This window comes from Pezoporus wallicus, unplaced genomic scaffold (genome assembly GCF_028554395.1).
Source record: "Pezoporus wallicus isolate ANWC-B61680 ecotype Strahan unplaced genomic scaffold, APGP_CSIRO_Pwel_v1 contig_3847, whole genome shotgun sequence".
Classification (NCBI taxonomy): Eukaryota; Metazoa; Chordata; class Aves; order Psittaciformes; family Psittacidae; genus Pezoporus; species Pezoporus wallicus.
Window position 1 is genome coordinate 653,741 of NW_026639842.1, and position 25,312 is coordinate 679,052.

At 41.8% G+C, this 25,312-nt stretch overlaps 2 protein-coding genes across 4 annotated transcripts; one reads left to right on the forward strand and one right to left on the reverse strand.

The window, feature by feature from the left end:
* IDI1 (isopentenyl-diphosphate delta isomerase 1) lies at positions 1-5,883 on the forward strand. 3 transcript variants are annotated; one of them, XM_057416451.1, is made up of 5 exons: positions 1-33; positions 675-835; positions 1,942-2,034; positions 3,370-3,500; positions 4,568-5,883. In XM_057416451.1, the coding sequence occupies exons 2-5, from the start codon at positions 694-696 to the stop codon at positions 4,883-4,885; spliced, it is 684 nt and encodes a 227-aa protein (XP_057272434.1). In that variant the 5' UTR covers positions 1-33; positions 675-693; the 3' UTR covers positions 4,886-5,883. The 3 variants fall into 3 exon arrangements, with proteins under 3 accessions (XP_057272434.1, XP_057272433.1, XP_057272435.1); XM_057416450.1 differs by having other exon boundaries at positions 11-33; positions 672-835; XM_057416452.1 differs by lacking the exon at positions 1-33 and adding an exon at positions 110-153.
* Positions 5,884-6,760: 877 nt separating this feature from the next.
* GTPBP4 (GTP binding protein 4) lies at positions 6,761-17,760 on the reverse strand. Its single transcript, XM_057416446.1, has 17 exons — positions 17,633-17,760; positions 16,769-16,939; positions 15,677-15,780; positions 15,455-15,591; positions 14,778-14,878; positions 14,312-14,404; positions 13,628-13,819; positions 13,477-13,542; positions 12,629-12,718; positions 12,080-12,190; positions 11,815-11,892; positions 11,656-11,707; positions 10,981-11,081; positions 9,940-10,137; positions 9,098-9,163; positions 7,885-8,019; positions 6,761-6,959 (listed from the first exon to the last, which is right to left on the reverse strand). Exons 1-17 carry the CDS (start codon positions 17,678-17,680, stop codon positions 6,807-6,809), a joined length of 1,896 nt encoding a protein of 631 aa, XP_057272429.1. The 5' UTR covers positions 17,681-17,760; the 3' UTR covers positions 6,761-6,806.
* Positions 17,761-25,312: the final 7,552 nt, after the last annotated feature.

Consider the following 25,312-nt stretch of genomic DNA (forward strand, 5'->3'; position numbering starts at 1 on the left):
CGGCCTGCGTGGGGGGAAGGCCCTGGCCCAGAGGTGACGGTGGGGGGAGAGAGAGAAGGCGACTGCTGAGGGACGGGGCTGGGCTGAGCAGGAGCGGGGCAGCTGCGGAGGGACGGGGCCCGGCGGGGAGGGGGGCAACGGAGGCAGAGGGCGGTGGGAGCTGGCTGCAGCGTGGACAGGGGCCGCGAGGGCAGGGTTTGGGGGTGTTTTGGAGCGCCTGGTCAGGGAAGCCTTGTTGCTTAGTTCTTACTGATGGGGGGAAACCGGTTGTGCACACGACGTGTGGCACTATAAATGTAGAGCAGGTCAGTGTGCAGGACGTGCATAGGCTGTGGGGTTAGGCGAGGTGAGCTCTGTGCTGGGTCAAGCTTGGAGTTGGATTTCCTGCACTACCACCCTCTCAAAGCGTTATATTTGATACAGCTGTTCAGCAGCAGCTGCTGCAGGGCTTTCAGAGAAGTGAAAAAGATCTTGTAAGCACCTGTCAAATGTGTGATTGGTATTGTGAATTGGAAGTTTCAGCAATCTAAAAGCATGTAGACCCCCCCAAAATACAGTTGGTGCACAATGTCAGAAAACCTAGCCATTTGATTGTTTCTCCTACTTCGTCCAGAACCTTATGGATGTTGTTAGTACTGAGTGACTCTTCGTTCTGTTGTTTTTATTTACAGTAGAACGTGTGCCACCATCACAATGCCTGAAGTAAGCACAGACCACCTGGATGAGCAGCAGGTGCAGCTCTTGGCAGAGATGTGCATCCTGATTGATGAAAATGATAATAAGATTGGAGCAGATACCAAGAAAAACTGCCACTTGAATGAGAACATTGATAAAGGTATGGCTTAATTGAGCCTTCTGCTTGAACAGTTAAGTTGAATGAGTGTTTTCAGAAATCCAGTCATGATTACATTAACAGGTTGATCGAACCAGAGCAAGTGCTTCCTCACACCCCCCCCTCCTCCCCCAGCGTGCAGTATCTAATTTTAAAAGTACTGCAGTATGGAGAAACACACAATGGCAGGCAGTAGCAAAGGAGAGAAATGTGTCATTGTGGGTATAAGCTGCATATCTCTATAAATACTTCTGAATCCCATTTTGGTGATAAAAATCCTATTGTCCTGTTATTATGCTATTGTGGATACCTGATTCTATGTAGCTTTTCCTGGAGAATGCCACTGAGTTCTTTTCAAGTAGAAGAGGCTTTGATTTTTAAGTTCTTCACACAGAGTTCTGCTTCAAATACTGCTAACAGAAAAGACTTTTGTTGGTGTCATTCTAATTGATTGTGGATTTTATTTGAGGTTGGTCAGATTCATGAATCTCCCATAGTAGTGTGTGACCTCCTTTTTTGTACTCGGGGAAAACATCTTCCTGAAGAGTGAGGAATGGAGCTTTGAGCAGTCTGGTCTAGTGGAAGGTGTCCCTGCCCATGGCAGGGGGTTGGAACTGGATGAGCTTCAAGGTCCCTTCCAGCCCAAACCATTCTGTGATTCTATGAATAACAAACTCAAAAGGGGCAGAAAAAAGCAAAATTTCACTTAAGTGAGCCTGTCTTCCAGTGTACTTTTGCAATTCATGAAGTGTCTTAAAATTCCATACAGATTTTCTTAGGAATTTGAGTCATCTCTTTTTGATAATAAATTTTTGGTTACTGAACCTTCCTTCAAAGCTTGCCCAAACATGAGTATTCAGAATGGCAAACTGACCAAGTTTAGAAGAACTCTTCTGTTGCAGTTGTTCTTAACACTTCTCTAATTTCATAATGTTTGCATAAGACCCTAAATAATAACTGAAGTTTTTTATCAAATCCTTGGTTTTTAACAAGTGAGTTTTTAATTAGAATACTCCAAAATGAGGCTGTTCTAAGCTCTTGAAATAACTCCGTATGTTTTTTCTCTCCTCTGTTAAACAGCTCTCCATGTTTTGTTTTTCTGTTTTCAGGTCTACTGCACCGAGCTTTCAGTGTTTTCTTATTTAATACAGAAAATAAACTGTTACTACAGCAGAGGTCAAGTGCAAAAATTACATTTCCAGGTTAGTACTAAAGCAGACTGTATTTATCAAAATGTTCTATTTAAAAAAATATGCTGGCCTAATCTTACAGTGTAACTCATTTTAGGTATTAGAATTTACTGCTTCAGAGGGGAGGTACTTCTAAATACTCCCCTTGTATTGATGTTGAAAGATGTACGTACCTTGTGGATGATGTAAGACAATGAGAACGGTAGCTTATTGCTATATACGTTCTTAGGAAATGATTGTTCCCTGACATGGTTGATCCTGTTTATGCAAGCACGGAATTTGTGTTGTTTACCTTCTCTGCTGCAAGATTTATTTCATGGAGCTGCAGGAATTGCTCTGGTAGCTGTGGAGAGTGTTCTCATTCCACTGGTAAAGAAACGTAGGTGATAGGTAGCAGAGCCCTGCTGCTTGGAAAAAGCTGCATTGTGCTTCAGTGAGATCCACAGACCGTTAGCTGTGTATGTCTTCACCAGCATTTTTTTAACTGTAGAAGAAGTGAGACTGTGTGGCCAGGCAATCTTTGAAACTCCTGAACCCCTACGATTGAGTGCAGATGGAGAGACATAAAAATAATGAAAGAAAAATAGCTTACACGAGATGTGTTAGAGGAAGCACAAAGCTGTTTCAGAATTTTGGAAGGAAAATGAATACAAGTGTTTCTAACCCTCTCCTGGAAGAGAGACCTCGTTTTCTTTCCTTGACTGCTAGCTACTGAAAATGCTGCTGAGTAGTCTGTAGGTAACCTGGCTCTACTTTAGATGCTTTTTAGCTGGACTGCTACAGATAAAAGGTTGGCCAATCACAGCTATTCTACATAACTGAAAAGTAATTTTTCATATACTTGAAACAGAATACACAGGATGTGTCCTTTAAACACAAGCATAAACTGTGTATTTACTTCTACTTACAGGCAGCTGCTCTTGAAGCTCTAGGAATATTTCCAGTGTTCTGTTGCCTGTAAACTCCCCAAAGTAATTTTAATTGTCATTTGCAGAGTAAACAAGGCTTTCATAAACATGCTTTCTAAGTAGGTTTTGTCATGGTATGAGAATGCATGTCTCCATGTGAATCAAACTAACCTGCAGTGTACTTGTAGAGGCAAATTTTGTTGCAAAATAGGTGAAGTATGAGGTGAAAACACCCTCCTTCCTCTCGTACCCTTCTCTGTAAAAGAGAAACAGTTGTGATGCATTGAATAACTGCTCTACGTCTGGGGGGGGGTGGTTTTGTGTTTTGTTTGGTTTTTGGTTTTGTGTTTGGTTTGGGGTTTTGGTGGTTTTGTTGTTTGTTTCTTTTTTTCCCCAGTACTTTGTGTGTCAAAAATGTACTGATCGAAACTTCTTGCAGATTGCTTTACCAACACTTGTTGCAGTCATCCTCTAAGCCATCCATTGGAACTGGAAGAAAATAATGCCATTGGTGTTCGGAGAGCAGCACAGAGACGACTCAAAGCAGAGTTAGGAATTCCCATGGAGCAGGTAACAGAAGAAGGGAGGAACAGGAATTCTTGCCAATTTACAGACTAACTGTATCTGGCAGCCAGGGTCAGCCTGAAACCTAAGAACAGGCTTAACTTCGGAGATACAGAGAACTCAGTGAACTTCATCTATGTTCCAGGGTCTCGAAAGTTCATCTCAGTAATTGGTATTTTAGAATATTTGGCTCAGACTGAGCATGAGCCAAAAAGTAAATCAGGCTGTGATGAAGGACTGCGTTGCTTCATGTCTAGCCTGTGTTTTCCAGCTGGGCAGGCCGTTCTGCTTGCCCAGGGGAAGGCAAAAATGACACCCTTCCTCTAGGACAACAGCAGAGTGCTGCACACTTTTGGTAGGACTGCTGCTCCTGGAGGGCATCACTGTTAATGTGCTGCCAAGAGCCATGTACAAGCCTCTCTGCAATCCCAGGTTTCCAATGGGAAGTAGTGTGGCCTTGGCACTCGGTGTTTGTTCCAGCCTGTTTGTTTGTACAGCCTGCTTCTCGTACCTTCCTTTCTGGTGGCAGTTCGGGAGCGCACAGAGAGCAGGGTGCAGCTGCCCGAACTATGATCCTGGTCCAGATCTCTTCCCAGGTTTTGTAACTTTACATTTGTGCCCTGGGACACAGGAGGAGCAGCGCGCGACTGGGAAACATAATGCAGTGGTGGTCCCCAGAATTAATTACCCAGTCTGCCACTTGCCCAGATCTCTGGTAGATGAGGGTGTGCATGGTCTGTCATACGCAGTTCTGGCCCTAGCTTTAGAATGTCTTTCCCTTGGGAGGTGGAGGGTAGGTGCAAGCAGTTGTATTCTATTGATGATTCACATCTGGCAGAAGTTATTTAGAACTTCATGTATAGAATCACAGAATGGTCAAAGTTGGAAAGGACCTCAAGATCATCTGGTTCCAACCACCCTGCCAGTAACTCTTTGTGAAGTACATTGCAGTTGTACGCCTGGGGGAAAAATAGTGTTTAAGGAAGCAGGTAACAGCTGGGAGTTCTACTGCCATGCCTAGCAGTGCAAGTGTTCCAGTTTGGCACTGGCTCTGACAAGTGTTTTGGCTGCAGGTGACTCCCGAAGAAATCCAGTACCTGACACGGATTCACTACAAGGCCAAGTCCGATGGGATCTGGGGAGAACATGAGATAGACTACATCTTATTTGTACAGAAGGATGTAACTCTTAATCCTGACCCTAATGAGATCCAAAGCCACTGCTACGTGACGCAGAAGGAACTGAAACAGCTCTTGGACAAAGCTTCCAGGGATGAAGTTAAGATTACTCCGTGGTTTAAACTCATTGCAGAGGCTTTTCTTTTTAAGTGGTGGGATAACTTGCATAACTTGAACAAATTCATTGATCATGAGAAAATACACCGAATGTAACTGGGGAAAAGGATGCTGAAGGCTGGCAGTGATGTGCTCTCATTGACACGATGGTAGCTCGTGACTCAGTTACTGTCTGCAGAAAACTTGGAGCATGTTTAGTAATGTGTTCTCATACAGAGATGGTTATAGCCAATGTGTTTTTTCCTGTCTTCACCTTTTGTCCCCCAGCCCTGTTTCTCTTGGGAGTGTTACCACTGATCTCATGTAAAATGGGTAGTGGCAACATAAGAAACATCTGGGCTCATTCTTCTCCACTACCTGATGTGATACATAAGATCCTCAGCCTGAGTGTGCCGACTTTGCTCTTGCTCCGTTGCACAACTCCACACCCTGTCCTGCTCCTCCAGTGGGCCTGGCCCCTATGCAGCAGCAGTGACACACGGAGGCAAGCTCTGCACTGATGCTGAGCAGATAGGTTGCCTGAAGAAAAACCCAATTAATTCAAAGTAATCAGGATGACTTTAATTGCAGAAAGCAAGTCTCTTCAGCTAGTGTACTCTATAATTAACTGAGCACATAAAAGCTTAAGTAATTGGATTGTCTGTGTGGATAGTTTCACTTTGAAGTGCTGCAATATATGTCATAGCTTTAGATAATAAGCCAAACACCCCCTCTGCCCAATGTTGTTGTTTTTTTTTCCCCACCAACCTTTTCTGGTCAGTTTATGGCTAGATACTGGACATGCCTTAATAAAAGAGGAGGGGTGTTAATTGTAGCACACACAAACAGTACTTATCTAACACAGGAATTAAATGGCTTTTCTCCAATTTTCAGAAAACAAAGGCATCCTGACAGGAGTTTTTTTTCATACAGCATCTACTGTAGTCGTCACTTCCAGACAGCTCAAACTCCTTATACTCCAAAATTCAAGATGAACTACTTGTGGGCTTACATCAGGTCTTGATTTTGGTTCACCAGAAGTTCCACCATGGTGCAAGAGCTAATCTTTTTTGATCTTGATGTCAAGGCTTTATAAAGTAAAAGGCTTTATAAAGTAAGACATATAATGTAGGGTGTCTCAATTTGAGTTAATTATTCTTGGGCTTCGTGGTTTATTTATCAATTGTGATGTCTTCTGTTAGCGGATAGCTCAACATACATCTCTGAAGTAAACTTCTCCCAGAGGTATCTTGCTGGAACAGTATGCCTTCCATACCATTTCTTGCTGTGTGTAAAACAGTTGTAACCAGTCTGTGTTTGGTTTGAGGTAAAACTCCTTTTTCCCAGAGGTTAACATGCTCTTTTGTGTCCCAGTCGTGACTGCAGCACTGAAGCTTCCCATGTGCCAGCATCTCCCAGTTTTCAACACTTAGAGGTTTTTGTTAGAGCAAAGGTGGTTGTATGTGGGTGAGGGAACAGTGATGCAGTATAACCACTCAATTATTAATTCAGTGCAATCAGCCACATTACCCAAGTAATGCATTACAGTACTTTTCAAATACTTAAAATACATTATCTTAAAGACTGTCATTAAAATACCTAAGATAAACTTTGGACTTGTTTTTTTTCTGAACTCTTACCTTGTTGTATTTTAATAGTGACAACAATAATAATTTAAGGATTCTTGCTGTTTTGTTTTTAACATCCCCTTTCACTGGATTCCCATTTAAATCTCTGCATTTTAAGTGTAGTGTTCAGGAAGCATATTTATAATGCATAACTTTACTAACCTCTGGGTAATTCCTACCTTGTTCTTGACCAACCAGTGACAAAAAGGGAGTATTTCACTTTTGTCAGTCTTCTGCCTTGAACAGATAAAGCATTCTGCAAGATCAAGGTATAAGCTCTCTGAGCTTCAGGTATCTAAGCTACTAACACGAACCATGTATTTTTTTAACACTGTAATACTAGAAGGAAAAAGAGGACTAGAAATCGGTTTTCACAGACAGAGGTTTTATTTGGAATTCAGAAGACTCCTTTATCTTCTCTGTGTTTTACCAGATTTTCTCTTTCCAGCCAGCAGATGTTTTGGCCTCAAGTTAAATATGTGTCTGTCTGACTCCCCTTTCCTGCCCAGGCGATTCATCTTCTTTTGAGCTTTCTTTGCCATGATCTTGACCTTCTTCACCATCTATTGAAAAACAAACACAAACATTCCTCAGTAACTCAGGTGACCAGCTTTACCTTCCAAAAACTACTGACCTAGCTGATTTTAACAAGGAAATGAACTAACACCCAACATACTCTAGGACAGGCTTGATGCAAATGATGCTAATCCTCCTTAGCAGAACTGTTCTTCTTCCAGTACTCCAATGCTATGATTGCACTATCCATAGAATCCCTAACTTACTGAAGGAGGAGCTCCACAGTTTGTAGATCTCTTCCTTCGTATGTGCATTTGAGACAAAAATTTACAATGTACTTCCTTAGTCTGTAGTATTTGTAAGAATGAACAAGGCACTTTTGAGGTATGGAGTTCAAATGAACTGAACTCTGGACAAACAGAACCAGCCAGTGTGATGGTTCCCAGAAGCTGCTTTAAGTACAATCAAGCTGATTTATTATACAGACATAGAATGGTTAGTGTTGAAAAGGACATTAAAGCTCATCCAGTTCCAACCACCCTGCCATGGGCAGGGACACCTCACACCAGACCAGGATGGGGCAGCCACAGCTTCTCACTACCAGTGAGAAGGTGCCAGTGCCTCACCACCATCACTGTGAAGACTTTCTTCCTAATATCTAATGTAAATATCCCCTCTGCCAGTTTAAAGCCATTCACCCTTGTCCTATCACTACATGTCCTTGTAAAAAGTCCCTCTCAAGATTTCTTGTTGGCCCCTTAAGGCACTGGAAGCTGCTCTGAGCCTTCTCCAGGCTGAACAAGCCCAGCTCTCAGCCTGTCTCCACAGCAGAGGCAGTACTCCAGCCCTCTGAGCATCTCCATGGCTTCCTCTGGACTTGCTCCTACAGGTCCACATCCCTCTTGTGTTGGGGGGCCCAACATTTAGTTTGCTAAGATTTAATTGCTGTAAAGTTAAATAACTTTAACAAACCTTTTCATCACGAAGACCAGAAACATCCCGTGGTGTGCGAGAGGAGCTGCGACTGCGTGCCACGGATTTAGGAGTTTCAGATTCATCACGTTTACGTTTCCTTGTAGTACTACGGGACCTTCTCACATAATGGGCCTGAAATTCGAAACATCACTTTAATCATGAAACTCAGAAACAACTGTCCCGGACATGCTCCACTTCCATACAAAAAGCCAGGAAGTGGACTGCTGTGATACATTATACTGGTTATTCCATAGTAACATGAAGACCCTGTCAACTGTTGGTCCCTGCCTTTCTGTACTCCATTACAATACAAAGCTTGGTAAATATCAGCATACTCTTTTCACAGTTATTCACTTCAGTTCTGATTTCTTTTCCAAGTAGATTTGTACATAACGATAAAGAGACACACACAAATTAACAGATAGCAATAGTGAAGCAATTCTGCAACAGCAAAGCAGCAATGAAGAAACCTTCCGTGATTAGTGTCCTGTTTACAGGACAAAGCCCTGAAGAATTTTAGACATGAAGATTTACCATACTACAGCGTAAGTATTGAATTCCTTCTCACTGACATTGCTCCTAAATCAACATGGCACGTCGGCTCAGAGCAGTGCAAATGCTTCCTTCAGATGTGTAATGTTGACACTCCTTGGTCCCATAATACTGCTGGATTTGCTGTACAAAATGCATTTTTTAAAGATGTCTGATAAAATGAAATGTCTCCCACAGGCAAATCTGTGTTTGAAGCTGCCTTACATCTAGAGAGGCCAGCTGCCCTCAAAAACTTCAATTACAACTCACAGAACTCATAAACTGTAAAAAGATGAGCTTGATCTGTCATTATTACTATTTCAGACATAGCAGTAGCTCATCCAACAAAGCACACTGGAAAACCAAGTGCCTTTAGCCAAATCCTGTTCGATCCTACACAAACTCCAAAAGAGTCCTAATAGAAAGCAGTGTGTATATAGATATATATGTGTGTGATTAGTGATAAATGGTGTCTTTTCAGCCTACCCAACATATTTTGATCACGTCACTCAAAAATTCCAATACTGCCTTGTCTGGGTTTCCTATTTTCTCCTTAATAGATCCCACCTCTCACCTTTCTAACTGTAATATGCATGCTCAAACATGCTCGGAGAAATCCAGTGTCTAATGAAACTGATCTCCTTTAGATGAGCATTGTGTTTGAGCAGCAAAAACTTACGTCATCTTTGTTAGTCATGTCGAGTCCAAGATCTGTCATTTCCTTCTCTAGCACCTTCCGCTGGACCTGTAAAAAAGACAGGTAAGAGAACATGTTTCTTTCCAGAAAGTATGGTTCTATCTTGTTTCTTGTCTTAATATACCACCATAAGCCCATTACATTGATCACACATTTACTCCTTTGGTACATCTCACAGGCAGATGATGGAAGTCATAACTCCCTATTTCATCTACTGCAACTAAATTCTTTTCACCCATAAATCCCCTTCGCAGGCCTGCAATGTCCCAGCATTCCCTAAAAGATCTTTCAAATAGTTTGCCTTTTTGGGGGGGAAGGTGACCAAGAGCGGTCACTTCAGTCAGAAATCTCCCCTCCTAAAAGACACACTTCAGGAAAGGTAAGAAATACTGGGTGCCAAATCAGCTGTATACCTTTTCTCAAGATGTCTTCTTGTCAGATATTATTTGTAACCACCCTGGGCTGCTCACAAAAGCTTTTCCTCATTATATGAATTTAAAATAACAACAATAACAACAATATATGATGCGACCCAATCAGATGAGCTGAGTTATATTCTTCAGAACTTTTTCTGCAATACATATGTGGAATTTTACATGAGACACACTTGTGTGACCCAGACCAAGAAGGGCTACTGTCACTCATCTGGTTTGGCCTCCACAATCAAGTAGTGGCCAGAACTCCTGGGAGGGCAGCAGGAAGCAAACAGCGAGTGAGAGGGGCAAACATGAGAAAAGGTTGACAGCTGTACTACCTATTATTCTTGTATGTTCCTTTAAAGTTATTAAACATCAGGAGACTTTGATAGCATGTTCTCCACTCACCTTTTTAGCTGTTCTAGGCATCCTTGGACCTCGAGTATCTTTCTCCTTTGACTGCAGGATTTTCAGTTTCTTCTTTTCTCGGATCTGTAGTGCCAACTGCCGGATTTCCATCATCTCTTCATCTTCACTTTCTGGTTCACTGTCATATTCTCCAGCAGCTTCTCTCAGCTCTTCCTCTTTCTCCAATTCTTCCAGTTTCTTAGATTTTGAAGAGATGAAATGAAAATCAAGATGCTCATCAAATCCTTGACGTACAATCCAAAATGTGACCTTTTTGTGTGGCCCAGAGCCATGACAGCATGCAGACCCTTCAAAGAAGGAGCTACATCACTTAACAGACCCCCTCCAGCCACACTTAATGCAGCTGGTGATACAGCTTACTGTGAACCTGTGGGGCATACAACTATGCAGACTTATTTGATCACATTCCATTACAGTCTGGCTGTATTTGTGTGACAGCCCCAAAGCTGCCCGCTGTGTGAATGCAGATGTGCTATCCTGTGAACTGTGCTGTTTCTGGAAACACATTCTGAAAAAAAACTTCTATTTCTACATTTAGCGTGAGCCAGCAATTCAGATGATCCCAACTGCACAACTGGCAATCACCAGGGTCTGCACTCGCTGCCTCTCCTCCACAACCAGCAACAGACAAGAACGTATCATTATTAAATAAAAACGTTATAAATTGAGAACTCAGTCCATTTTAACATCATATTCTAGCAGACATAAATTTGATGGGTCAATTTCCTATTATTAATAATACATAAAAGTTGATAGCTACATTCCTTCTGGCTGTAGTCAAAGAATGAAGAATTATAACTTCTCCTGCAAACCTCACGTTTTGGGATGGAGAACATCATCATCATTCTGACAAGGTAATCTGTCCTTTATCATTCAGTATCTTTTCCCATGACAATTGCAAACAATGTAAAAGAAATTGTTCTTGTGACAGTTTTTAATCTACATATACAGTAATTTACGTTAAGCAAATAAAGGGATAAAAAGGCAATAAAAGTGTAAAAAGAATAATGGAAAACTCACTCTCATTATATCCGGATCAATGTAGTCAAGTATATTATGGCCTTCCCAGATCTCTGGTATCTTATCGTATTTTTCAGATGAATTCATTAAGTCCCAGTATTCTTAAAAATATAACAAAAATTAATAAAGAGAAAAAAAAACCTGAATCATTCAATGACAGAAAACACTCAGATCAAAGTTTAAAAAAGTGTCACATGCCTAAGCTAAGTGGCAAGAATTTGGTTACATCTCTGATACATTCACAAAACTTCTGATCTCCTTCCTACCATCAAATACTGTTCAATAATGACACGATCCACTACCAAGCTGTAATAAACAACAGATACCCAGCTGAAACACAATACATGCGGTCTCTCCCATACTGATACTTTCTCAACAAAGACAGCATCAAGAATTAATGAGGTTGGACAGTGTAAAACGGAAGGGAAAACCCAACTGAATCATCAAACCAGCCATTATATGTCTGTGACGCTAAAATGGGAAACATCCGAGCAACGTTACGACAAGCAAAAGTCACTGCAAATGACAGTTCTGGAAGAGAAGTAAAAAGTACAATATTCAATAAAATGGTGGCCTACTTAGTTGGAAGGAGGCAGATTTAAGCATTCTCCTTTATGACTGAAATAGCCAACATTTACTGTTTAATAGTAATACTGACTCTGATACAGTACTTACTCTGAAGATCCAAAATATAATCGTCTCCCATTTCAAGTTCAATATCTCTCTCCTGCAAAGACATACATAGCTTTATGTACCATTCATTTAAAATCTATGGGCTAATATACCAGATTCTAAACCCATCTGCTGATTTCCTAATGAAGAGATGCCACTTACCAGTTTTCTCCTGGGTGTGTCTACTTCCATACGTTTCTTACGTGCCACTGCGCCCTCAGGTATAAAGGGCAGCCGCTCCTGAATTGAATGATCCACCCCAATAGAGAAGAGGGAAAAAAGTTTAAATCATTTTTTTTATAATGCTATAAATCACCATTGCAGAGTACTGAATTTCCAAAGAATACCATATTCCAACAGCAAAGGCAGTTAAAAAATAAGCAAATTTCACCATATTAATCTGTTCACATGTTAAGACATGGCCTACCTTGTTATCTCTTTTGGTTGGCATGGCCAAGTGTAATCTATTCAGCACTTCATTCACTTTATTTCCTTTCATTTTAGTATCAACACGATAGGCCAACAGTCTGTCACAGGCCTGAAAGTGCAACATGGCAACATTAGGTAAGTAATGAAGCCTTCCTGATACAACAAATGACACAGCAGGCTTTCAGGCACAAGCATCTAGCTTCACATCTCATCTCCTGTCTAATCTCTTGTCTCTCAAGAAAGCACTGAATTATTTCATATGAGAAGTATAATGGGAAAATACATATGATCCTTTTTCTCATAATGACTTGACAATAAGAGAAAGTAACAGGATTTGGCAACAAAAAAACCCACATTTTAAAAAAAATTATGGTTTGTATTAAGACACATCTTTCCATTTGCAGCCAAGTCCACTGAGGCTCAACAGCCTACAAAGGAGAACATGCTAGAAGTTTATCACTACAATGCACAGTTTAACTGAGATGAAATTCATGAGACAAAATGTCAATTATTCATCTGGAATGAAATTGAGTGAAGAGAGACCTACCTCTGTTTTAACCTGGATTACACCTTCTTCTGTTAGAGTGCTTGTCTCTATCACAGACAATCCTTCTGCTTCAAAAGCTTCAAATATTTTCTAAAATAGAAAAGTTATCAAAGAATGACATTCTGCACATTTCTTAATATACCAATCCATTAAGAACAGGAATATTAACCCAGTATCAGTACATGCAACTTGTTACTATTTTATTAGAATGTGTTTCTAAAAAGGCGACAGAAACTTTACAACTGCGGTTCTATATTTAATCTGTTTCTTCTTTTATAAGCACGTCTGTTACTTCTTTTATAAGCAAGTAACTACTTTCTAAAAGGCACCTATAAATGACCCACAGGGGAAAAAAAAACAAAACAAAAGAAACACAAATTCTGAGTGTCCCTGAACCTGTACATACAAATGAATTAACTCTGCCTATACAAGGAGTGTTGCTCAGTGGGAGCTTCTACTGCAACTGCTGAGCAACACCTCTCAAATCCAATGCTCACTGCCTCTGAACTCTTACTGAAGTTATTACTGAACAAGTCTGTTGAGTTTGGTTTGGTTTTTTTTTCACTTCCAACTACAGTAGCAACTCTTAAGTTCTCACATCATCAGAGATTTCTGAAACTATTAAGGACTTGTTTCTTGTTTGGCATTTACAATATTAACGCAATGATATACACTAGACAGGTCTTAAAAAGATATAGGTCAAGACCTGGAAAGCTACTTTCCATTGCACTACAAGCAGTTAGATAAAGAAATGGTCATATAAAAGGTTTTGCCCAATACAAATGACAGCTGTGCATGACAGTTGTACACCGTATTTTTGTAAAGAGAAGTAGGAGTAGTTGTCTAACCTGACTCTCTTCAGGAAGCTCTGAAATCCTCTTCACATCACATTTGTTTGCAACAATTATAAGTGGCTAATAAAAAGAAATACAAGAATCATAACTCAAGTTATCATGTTATAAACCCCTGGGGTTTATTAATAATGTAAACCAAACCTACCTTGTTAGCAAACAATGGCTTAATATTTCTGAAGAGCTCTACTTGCTCCTCCAGGCTATGCCCACACTGCTCAGACACATCCATCACATAAAGCACAGCAGCACGAAGATGTGCAAGTGCAGTTATAGCCTGCATCTCAATGGTGTTCCTGTCCTCCAAAGGATGGTCCAAAATACCAGGAGTATCCACTACCTAAAATTAACATAATTGTCAGGGTTATTACAGGACAATTGATACACTATTTTAGGACATGTACTTGATTTCTCACCAATCATGTCTTTTCTAAGACAACGTTTTTTCCCATTAGTCGTAAGTCAGACTGTAAACCTGGCCAAACTGAGAATGTGAAAATTGAGTAATGGGAGAAGAATGAGGTTTCAGAATAACCAAGACTCTTGGTATTGGAAAAGTATGGAAAGCCCTGCCCCAAACTGGCTTAGAATTTGACATTGATAAAATGTAAACTGGCTTTATCACTAATTCCATTTTCACGCTTCCCTCAAATTGAAAGAACACCCATACATGTATATTTTTTTAACAGATTTTGACTACTACCCTGATTTGGCACACTGCCCCTTGCACAACAGCTCTCAAGACACAGAAATGCAACTGACTTTGCAAAACGGGAACTTCACTATAACCAGTTTTTCTTTATGGAAAATGCAAAACAGTAACGGTTCTTACCTGCCAACGAAGATACTTATAATCCATATGGCCCACAAAGAGAGATTTTGTGGTAAAGGCATAGGGCTGCACTTCTACATCTGCTCTTGTAACCTTAAAACAAGATTTATTCACACACATTTATTGAAAATCTCAAGTTGCAAGCAGAATGTCATAATTACAATACAGTTTCTTTGCTACTAAAAATGCTAAAAAAATGGCTATTCTGTCTTCCCTGCAAGCATTTCTCCATGAGAAAATATGTTAATGGGATACATGCTGTTTTGGAAAATATAATGATTTTTAAGAGTTAAATCTACCGTTATTTCCCACTTATCCCTCCAGGAACTTCATTCAACCTCTACTCACACATTTGAATTTGGTACCACTCCCATCAGACATCAAATTGTTTAAATGTTACCTTGTTTTAGTTAAATGGTATCCCAGTATTGTTTTTGAACAAGAAACCAAAAAAACACTCACATACCTTATTTATAAAGCTCGACTTTCCAACATTTGGGTAGCCACACAACAGAAGAGTTCGTGTGTTGGGATCAATGGTTGGCAAACGAGACAAGTGTTGTCGCACTGAAATGTTAAAAAGACTTAATTTCATTTTTACTGACATGGAATAAAAGGTTATACGCTGAATTGTTTCTCTACAAATTAACAGCTTTTCTGACATAATTTGATTGCTCATTTATGAAAAGGTGCATGTTTGTAAATTCCACAAGTATCTACACACAACAGGAAAAGGAAGTTACTAAATATTTGAAAACTGAAGATCCCTGTCTTTTAGCTAGAATGACCCCATCAAATCAGGCACATAACCTCAAGAAATAAAAAGCCTGAAATAAGAAGCTATGTTTGGAAAATATTTAACACGTTAATGAAAATAATGACAAATAAAAGCAGGGCTGTGACTTTTAAGCAAAGAAAAACACTTTAGAAATGTTATTAATACCACAGAAGTTAAAGAATACTCAAAGAAAAAAAAAATATTTACTTAAAAAACAAATTCTAAGTATTTGCGGATCTTGAAACTATCTACGTTTCCTCTGCCTATATTCTGTATTACCCACATTCTTCAAACTGTTATAAAATGTAGGAGTAAATTTTACATCCAATTCACATGCCTTTTTTTAGCCTATTCATAGCACAAACCTTGCTCCAAATATTCCAGGCTTTGTTTCTGTCTTTTGATAATGGTGCACATTCGTCCCAGAGCGGCGCGTTTCAGCTGTTTGCAGCGGTAAAGAGAGTCACCATATTTCATCAGCCGCACATAGTCTTTAGCAACACTGTGAGGACAAGAAAAAATAATTTAGCCATTTCTGCTACAATCAACCAGGCAGGTACAAAATCAAAGAAAGTGATGTCCCTTACTTGTCAATCAGATTCTTGGCAATATTAATCTGTCCCAAAGCCAGCTTGTAGTGATCTTTGTCATAGAGAACATTCATCAGATCTGCATAAAAAGGATGAATATCCTAAAACAAAAGCACAAAAGAAAATTAAGCCTAGTACTTTCCTTAAGACAACTGTAACTTGGCAACTGTGTAAAATTGTTCTCGTCCAGTAAGCAACACAAATGACAATAAAGCAAAACAGTTTTCATTACTGCCTTATGTAAGGAAAATAATCTGCTAGGTCATTAAAATATAAATCCTTCAGCTTTCCAAGGAAGTAACATCTTTGGTTCAAACCTTTTAAACAAAATATTTCACCCACGCACGTATTTATCTGCAGAAATTTCATCATGTGATGCTAAACAAAACACAGAAGATATTCGTGGGAATTCTGCTGTAATATTCACTGGATATGAAAACACCAGGGAAAAATATGATTACAGGTCAACAATTTCAGTGTGAGCAGACTACTATAAAAGAGGCCCACTGGACATGTGGATCTAGTTGCAGTTATCAGGAAGCCAACACTATGCACATCTTGTCTGTGTGTTTCCAACACTGTCTTCTAAGAGGCAAAGAACAATGTTTATGTTGTCAAAGTAACTTCTGAGGAACTGAAGAGCGGGAATCAAAATGACATTTCTTACTTCCCGCAAGTATGCTCTAGGGAAGACTAACCACAAGCACTATTTACACACGCATACGCAAAGCAGAAATAAGCAGACATGACACACTTGAAAAACATAAATACCTTATTTCTCTTAATTCAACTTCTGGCAAACATATCTGATCAGCTAAAACCCTGTAAACCCCATCCTTTTGTGGCCATTAACAGGCACCATTTACAGTTCCTTTCTTAGCAGATACATACTATTTTTACAGAACATGTTTGCCTAACATTACTCTCAGTAAAATCTACCAGGAATGAGTCAGAACCGTGTACATAGTGAAGTACGCAAGATGTTGCTCAGGCCAAAACAGACTCAAATTAAACCAACAGGCTGCTGAAGAAATGTTCCTGATGTCATGAAAGCAAAGTTCCTTTACGATCAAATGACAAAATACTTACATCTAATTTGGGGAAATCCGTTAAGATCTGAGTGAGTCTATCATGGTAATTCTGTTGAGTGTATTTGATTTTTCGCATGTAAAAATGCCGAATCCGATGGATTTGATAATGTTTATGAATGACAGTTGGGGTCTTCCGCTGAGTCTTTGACAATGTCAGATCTATGAAGTCCTGCAGTCAATAAAACATGAATTATTACATGAAACTGTTAAGTTCTCTTAAAGCCATACACTTTTATCGTGGTGGAGGCGCATACGGACCAGGCAGGCGCACCCATGCCGCACATGGTGTGACACATATGCGTTAGCATAAGCGCTCACCTCCAGTCAGCAATAAGTCTGCACACCCCCTGCCCGGTTGTCATTTCAACCTATAAGGGCGGGCCATCGGGCACACCGGAGGCGCAGGAAGCGGAGCGGAGAGGACAGGCAGATCTGTCACCCCTGAGCGGTGAAGCACTGTGAGCACACAAGTGGAGAGAACTTGGTTTCGAGCGAGCGCGCAGCCATGAGCCCAAAGGCACGGGTCTGCGAATCAGGAGGGATTTTGGTGGAGGCCACGCCGACACCTCCGCCAGGCTGCGGAGAGCGGCAGCTTCAGGACCCCTGCTCAGGCCGCAGGGCCGCTCTCTGACAGGACCCCGCACTTCCTTCACACAACCCTTCCAGTTCTTCTCAGGGTACACGCCGCCAGGCCCAGGAGCACCAGCCCACGGCGAGCCCGCGAGAGGAAGCAAAGGCCGATGCCACGCCGGCAGCACGAGGGAGGGGGCTGTCCTGAGGCGCGGCAGGAGCCGCCGCCGGGCCGGAAAGTTCGCCCCGTGCTGCGGGGCGCGAAGGGACGCGGGGGAAGCGAGACCGGTACCTTGGCGGTCGGCACCACCGTGATCTTCTTGAAGTTGTACAGAGCCATGGCGCCAGCCCCAACCCGGCCGAGCCGCACGCCGCCGGAAGAGACGGTGGGACCGTCCCTCTCGCGAGAGCTCCGCGCTTCCGTGCAGAGGAGGTGGGAGAGAGGCAGGGCACGGCCGGGCTGGCGGCGCTGAGGGGTAGTCTGCAGCTGCAGTGCGAGCTGTAGGGCTGGGCGTCCCCAGCGGCCTGTCGGCGTGATTTACATCAGTCATGTTTTGTGCCCTGTCGGACCGTGAAGGCAGAATGCATTTTCACCTTGTTCGCTTACATGAGTAAAGGCTAATCTCCATTATCACAAAGGAACGTAGAATACGCATGGTGGAAGGGACCCCGATAACCTGGTCAGTGCTGAAGGGCCCCTGACCCTTCTGCTCCCCAGCCCATCACTCACTGCAGTGAGCAGTCAGCTCTGTTGCCCAGGGGTGCCACCCACCCGATGGGTCAACAGGAGCAGCTCCCTGGGTCACCCTGCCGGGTGAAGGGGTAACTGCCTGTAGGGGTGCCGGGATGAGCCATATTAAACTCAAGTTCTAACCATTTTCCTAGTTCAGGGGCTGTCTTCTGCACCTGCGTGTGGAGCCAAGTGCTGCCACAGGGAAAGGGCCAGGGATTCCCAGTAGCCGTATGCCTGGGGTGCCAGGAACTGGAGGGACCGCAGTGCATGCATGCTGTACATCAGTGTATGTATGCATACATACATATGTGTGTATGCAGCTGGGGGGGGTCTCCAGAAGCCAGCTGCTGGGTGATCTGAGTGTGAGGGTCTGTGTGGCCTGCCATGCACACAAAGACACCTGTACTGTGCGTGTGTTCCCACCGGAGCTCCCATCAGCCTTCCTCCCAGCTGGGCCTGGTGCCACGGGGCTGCAGCAGCCTCACCTCTGTCAGGCTACTGGGTTCCTAACCCCAAACTAGGAAGAAAACTAATTCAATCCCAGCTGAAACCAGGAGACACACACACACTCTTACTTCCCTTTTTCCTCCACTCCCCGCCCCTGCCTTCTTTTCTTCGTAGTAACTTTCAGTGACCTGTGTCATACTAAATTATAAATCCTTATAGATATAGGCAAAGCCTGAGTGAATTCTAGAGCAGTTCATGATATTGGCTATACCCTGTGCTTTATTCTTTTGCGTATCTCCATCCAGAGACCTAATACATGAACTTGAAGGATACCTGAGTGCAGTGTGCGTGTCTGTGCCTGTTTTCTACTTGACACTAAAAGGAAGTGGGCATGCACTGAAATGCATCAATTTTAAATACATTACAAATTACTTAATACACTTTGGAAGGTGAGTTAAATTGAAAATTAAGAATTCCCTTGGCTTCCACACTTCTCTCTTCACTCCCCACACAAAGCATGACATTTTCCACTTGAGAGAATTTAGCCATGTATTACTCTGTCACTATACATTTTCCTACAGTGCTAGGAATTTAAATGCACAACTCCTTCGACATTTCCTTTATTTTATTGTGCTCCCAATTTTCATGAAATGCTCCAAACATCTGTCTGATACACTGGAAGTTTGTAAGGTATTAGAAAACTAAGAATTCATCTCATCGGCAAGCCAGTAACTAGTCTTTTCCAGAAAGTAATTTCAGTAATGCCTGTATGAGCACTATTCAATCATAAACATGCTGTTGGAGCCATCCCAGTTTCTCTAGCATCTTGATGGTGCTGCAGCTGCCCTATTATGAAGGGGTGTGATGCTTCATAAACATTTTGATGCAACCAGCCTGGCAGTGTTCAAGGCCAGGTTGGATGGGGCTTGGAGCAACCTGGTGTAGTGGAAGCAACCAATGTAGTCCCTGCCTGTGGCAGGCTGTGGAACTAGATGAACTTTAAGATCCCTTCCAACCCAAACCACTCTATGATTCTATGATGACCACTTCAGTCTGCTTTCTTGAAGTGTTCTTGTGCAGTAAGATTTGACTTCGCTCTTTATATTATGTTTTGCCTGGAAACACCCTCCCCTCCACCTCCCAGTTTCTGGAAAGATCCCTCCAATAGGTGGCCTGAGACACCCAGACTGCCCAGCAGCTAGGACCACATCCCAAGCCCCCCCAGGCTCTGGCACTTCTGATGTGAGCCTCTGAAGCCCACAGCCCCATGCCTGTTGCAGGTACTCACAACTCTCTACATGCAGGCATGCCCTGCACCCCTCCATGTAACTGACCCTCAGCATTCTGATTATCCAGGAGCTGGGCCCTGGGGCCCCTGGTCTCACACTGCATGTACATTACCACTTTCTTGAGCAGTTTTCAAGAGAGCTGGTTCCTTCCAGGACCAAATTTGGGCAGTGTTCTGGGTATTGTGTCCCCTGGAGACTTATTCCAGCTGCCAGGAGAGGTCAGACCATGTCAAGTTATGTTTCTTTTGGTCCACGAAGTTCCTTATCCCAGCTGGCTTGCTGCACTCAAGACATCCTCATTCATATCTATGACAAACTCCAGGCATGTAACACTTATTCTCTATTTTGTATTTTAAAAACACCACTCCAGTAGAGTAGAACTCGTATCACTTTGAAATCAAAACCTGCACAAAAATATTCAGGTGCGTTATACAAGAGAAACCGATATCATCCAGCAAGACTCAGACCATGTCTGTGCTGGTCATCCACAGAGGTATCTGGAAAAATGGGCACAAAAATGGGCATCACCCAGGGTGATCAATCTGCATGTGATTTGTGCAAGGGTAGATGGAGTTAGACATACTTGGCAAATTGATGCATTTCAATTCGATAGACAAAATCATTGTAGCTTAGTCCCACAAAATGAAAAGACCTTTTCATATAGGGTTCTTCCATCTGTAAGTACATTTATTCTGTAGAGTCTCATCCAAATTCAGTTAAAGTCTGCCTTTTCAACAATCTGCTATTGTAAAGCTGTTTTCACTATCAGTCTTTATGTGTATATATGCTAGAGTTTTAAAGCTGATTTGTCAAGCTAACACTGCACACAACGAATGAAAAATGAAAAGCACAGCCTCCTGTTTCCTTAACAGAAAATGCTTTTGAGGGGGGTTTATCTGATAACCTGTTGGTCTAGCATCAATATACAGTCCCCTCACCTTTCGATTTAAGTAGCTTACATCCAACTAACAGGCTTGTCTGACAATATTATTTTTGAAGAGCATTTTGCTTCAGTTTGGTTTCTTGGGTTTGAAAGCTGCCCCGTATCAGTAGCCAAGTTGCAGGAAAATAGTGCTATTCTGGTCATCACAATGTAGAGAGACAGGACTGAACAGACCTGGCAGCTTCTCTAACCTCTTGCTCTCCAGGTTGGATGCAAAAGGTCAAAGCCAAGGGACACTAGTAGGTAGCAGTTATGGAAACTACTGCATCTTCTCTAGCAACTCCTCCGAATTCATCAGAGAATATCAGTCTCTGAAGTACCAACCCAGTAGTGTCACATTAATTAAATACAGAAAACAAAGCTATAAGCAGGCAATAGTGTTTACACATATCTGCAGTATCTGAAATATCAAGAGCATGATTGTATTTTGTAACAGTGCCGTTTCATATCAGCACACAAAAGGCAGATAAGGGGAAGTTCCAAAATTGAATTATTAAGTATCAGTCTCTCTTACTAAATTATCATTACAAAGGACATGCACAGTGATGGATCAAAAGGCTTTGGCAAGCAACAATACTGCTACAGATGAGTAATGCCTTCTAATCTGTCTTGGTAAAATAGCTGAGACATGCTTAGGAACACTCTCAGGAAGGCACCATATGCATGTTAATAGTTGTAGTTACCGTGTAATCTGGGAAAAGTTTTGAGTTGTTAAAGGAAGTACAATAAAGACATACTGTATTGTCTCTCCCAGCTGCTCCTCTTTATGGTGGTTTGAGGAAGGAGAGAGCTTTACCAGAATGGAGGTGGGGAGTATGTCCTTTTGATACATGATTTGCCATCGTGGCATTACAGAGTGCAGCAATGGCAAGTGGAGAATTTGTTGGGTGTCTGGCAGCAGCCCATGCTGGAGTCTAGGGGGGGGTGGCCTTATGGAAGGAGCCCTCACCATCAGCATCAGGGTAAGCAGGAGCACATCTGTGCTGCTTGAGTCAGAGTCACATGGGTAGGGGAAGGCTCATGAAGAGCTGCCTTCTCCTGTGGTCCATCCTCTGTGGGCATTCAACCAAGAATGCAGACTGAGGGAGTCATCTAAATGCCTTAAAGAGCCCCAGATGGAGCTTCTGAAGCATCTCATCTCACCCATCTTCCCCAAGGAGTCAACAGCCAAACTGAAAGAGCAGAGAGCCTCAGCAGGTCACTTACTGACACTTATTACATTGTACATTCCTGATACAAAAAAAAAACTAATCCTAGGGAACTATCTGAAGTCTGGTCAGGATATTATTCTGGTCAGGAAAGAGTTGTTCTGCTGATCTTTCTGAATATGGATGCTCAGCCTTAGGGCTGGCAGTTTGTCATGCTTTAAGGAATAGGAAATTCCTCTGCAAAAATAGTGCCTGATGTCAGCCCTGTCAGCACTCTGGCTCTAACAGAGTGGCACTGGTGGGTTACATTTTCAATAGGAGCTCCATCCAGCCCTCCTTTACTGGAAGATGGTGCTTACCATGTGCAGTGCAATGCAGGGTGCCAAGGGCAGCTCTCCGAGACACCTGAAAGGCACGGTAGGCTATTGCCTGTCTCTTGGGTGCAAAGGAGTAGTTTTTATGACCCACTAGCTCACTTCCTAACATTGAATTATCACCCTAATTTTAAAATACTGTACATCCTAGGTTGCTGACCCATCCGTGACTCACTGTAGCTCCATGGAAAATGAAGTGTTGGCAGAGACTGCACTGAGACTGCTTGTGATCAAGGGATCTTGACAGAGAGGCCTAAGGTGTGGAATTCATTGGCACTAACGGTTAATCTGCACTCCCAAAAGGCAAATCACTTCCGTAACCTTCCCTGAATAGTGACGGGAGGAATGACCCTAGGAAAATTTTCCATGTGTGAGAGAGAGAGAGAGGAAAAGGAGAGAAAAGGAAAGGTAATAAAAAAGAACAAACAGTGACAGCAGGGTTGGGAAGCAACACAGAGGATGGCCATATTACTATTTTCTTTAATTATGATTTTATTCATCCTTATTTAAGAATTAAAATCCCTTATGATCCAGAAGTGTAAATGTCAGGATTCAAGATTACTGAGTGGATATCCCTTCAAATGCAAAAGCAAGATGTGCTTTGTACTCACAATAGGTATTCATGTATTAGGAAGATATTCTTCACCAGGAGAGTGCTGAGGCACTGGCACAGGTTGCTCAGAGAAGTGTGGCTGCCCCATCCCTGGAAGTGTTCAAGGCCAGGTTGGATAGGGCTTTGAGCAACCTGGTCTAGTGGAAAGCGTCCCTGCTCGTGGCAGAGGGGTTGAAACCAGATGATCTTTAAGGTCCCTTCCAACACAGACTGCTCTGATTCTACGATTATATGGTTTGCTTTTTAGAAACTCCACATGTTTGGAAATGATTTCAAGTGTTAGATTTTTGCACTTGACAACATCTGCAGGTGTACTTTTTGCTGGCACATATAATTGCAGGCACATTTTATTGTACTTAGATAGCTATTTTGTTTTCTCTGGAAAGTGAGCAGTTCGACATCTAAATGCCCTGCAATCAGTTGTGACATAAACTCTATCTACAGCTGTATTTTTGACATAAAATTGGAACTGAAGTTGAAATCCTTTCCGAAAGAAATGCCTCCATCCTCACATTGCTAGACTGAAGATGGTAGGTTTCAGGTTTTATAATAAAAAAAAATCTTTGTCAGCATATAGTTAAAAGTTATTAGCAATGGCATTTTTAAACTATCACCCTGATGCTGCTAAACCCATTGAAATCGTCAAGCAGCTGCAAGTAGATAAAATAGGATTTGATGAAGATGGCAGTCGGAAAGGCTCTGCTACTCTGAGGAGTCAGCAGGTGGTGCTTTTGAGTCACAGCGTGGCCACTCTGGCGAAGGCTACACCGTGGAATTACCCGGCTGATTCCGAAGATTCTGCGGGATCTCTTGGTTGTAGCATAAAGCACAGTAGTAATGTATTTGCCAAGTGCTGTATTTGAACTATTGATGTTGTTACAGTTTGCCCTAACCACTCTCTGTGCATGGACCTAACCTCTGTAGGTGGCCCAAGGATCTCATGTGCTTATAACCTCTGTGCATCTGGGTAGCAATTGCTGGTTAACCAAGTACTGGAACAGCCAGTTGTGTTCCCTGGTGCACATCCCACTAAAGGATCCTCAGAGCATCTGCCAGCACAACTGAGTTTTGGTCCTGCTAGTCACTGTACCACATCGGGTCATCAGTGGGCTAAAGACCAGCTTAGCTGCTCTATTCAAGAACATAAAAGGTTGTTTGCAGCCTGTTTTTTTGCTAGTCAGCGATATTTCTACAGTTCCCTATTCTTGCAGTCCCGGGGGGAGAGAAAAGCCAGAACATTTCTCCTGAGATGAAACAGAGACTTTGTCCTATGATGGGATATTCCCCTTCTCTGAGCACAAGAACACCAAAGGAGTCTACTTTCCACAACTTGAATTATGTATTCACCTCTCTGTGAGCCTTCAGCTGCCAGTCTCTTTGAAAATCACAAACCCTTTCCTTCCACATATTTCATTCCTGGCTTTGCAGATCCATGTATCATTCACATCAGCATTGTCTTTGTCAATCACATGAATGCTGATTGGCATTCTTTCTGAAGAAAACCTAAAGATATCTGCTAATTATGTGGCTGTAGAATCACTCCTGGTTGTATGAATTAATTTATTTTTCTGTGGTTTTTTTTTTTAAACCTTTCATTGATTATTTCTCAATGAGAATGTCCTTGCAGTATTTTGCCTTAGCCATTAAATCAACAAAACTCCCTGAGAAATTAATGTGATTTGGTACTGAACATTTCAGGCTTTCCTTTGCTGTCTCTTTTCCTGTATTCACATATGGCACACAAACACACTGTACTATGAAAAGATGGCATTTGTATCACAGTGGGATGGAGGAAAGAAAAATCCCTTCCTTACCAGTTCCTCTCTGGGTTTTTATAAGGTCACCTTGTCACTGTGCTGCCTATCAGAAGTACCTGAATGTCCTCATTAAATAATAGTGGGCTAAATCCAGAAGGGCTTTTGGTAGCAAACTATGATGGTGAGAGATTTCATATATATAATTTACTATATAATCATTTATTTGCTATGAATCATTGCTACTAAGGTAGTGTCAGAGACACAGAGGAGTTGTGGACCTAAAGGGACCTACATATTATTCCTGGGAGAATGTATTACCACAGTGTCATCTGTGAAGAATTACTAAAACTTCTCTTTATCATATTGTTGCCATACGTATATATATACATACATACATGCATACCTGTTTGTAACACATACATATGTGGGTATATATGCATGTATTCTCACTCATAAATATATTTTATATGACATATAAAATATTAATATACTCGTATAATGACAAAAAAGTCCTTATCTTTAGAATTGGCTTCACACATTTTTGGGGAACTATCATTTGGCACATAGCATACTGGACTATTACTGGTAATCGAAATTTGTGTGGCACAAGATGGGAAGTTAAAGCTGCAAAAATATACAAGAAAAAAAAGATGAGGTTTTGAAACATA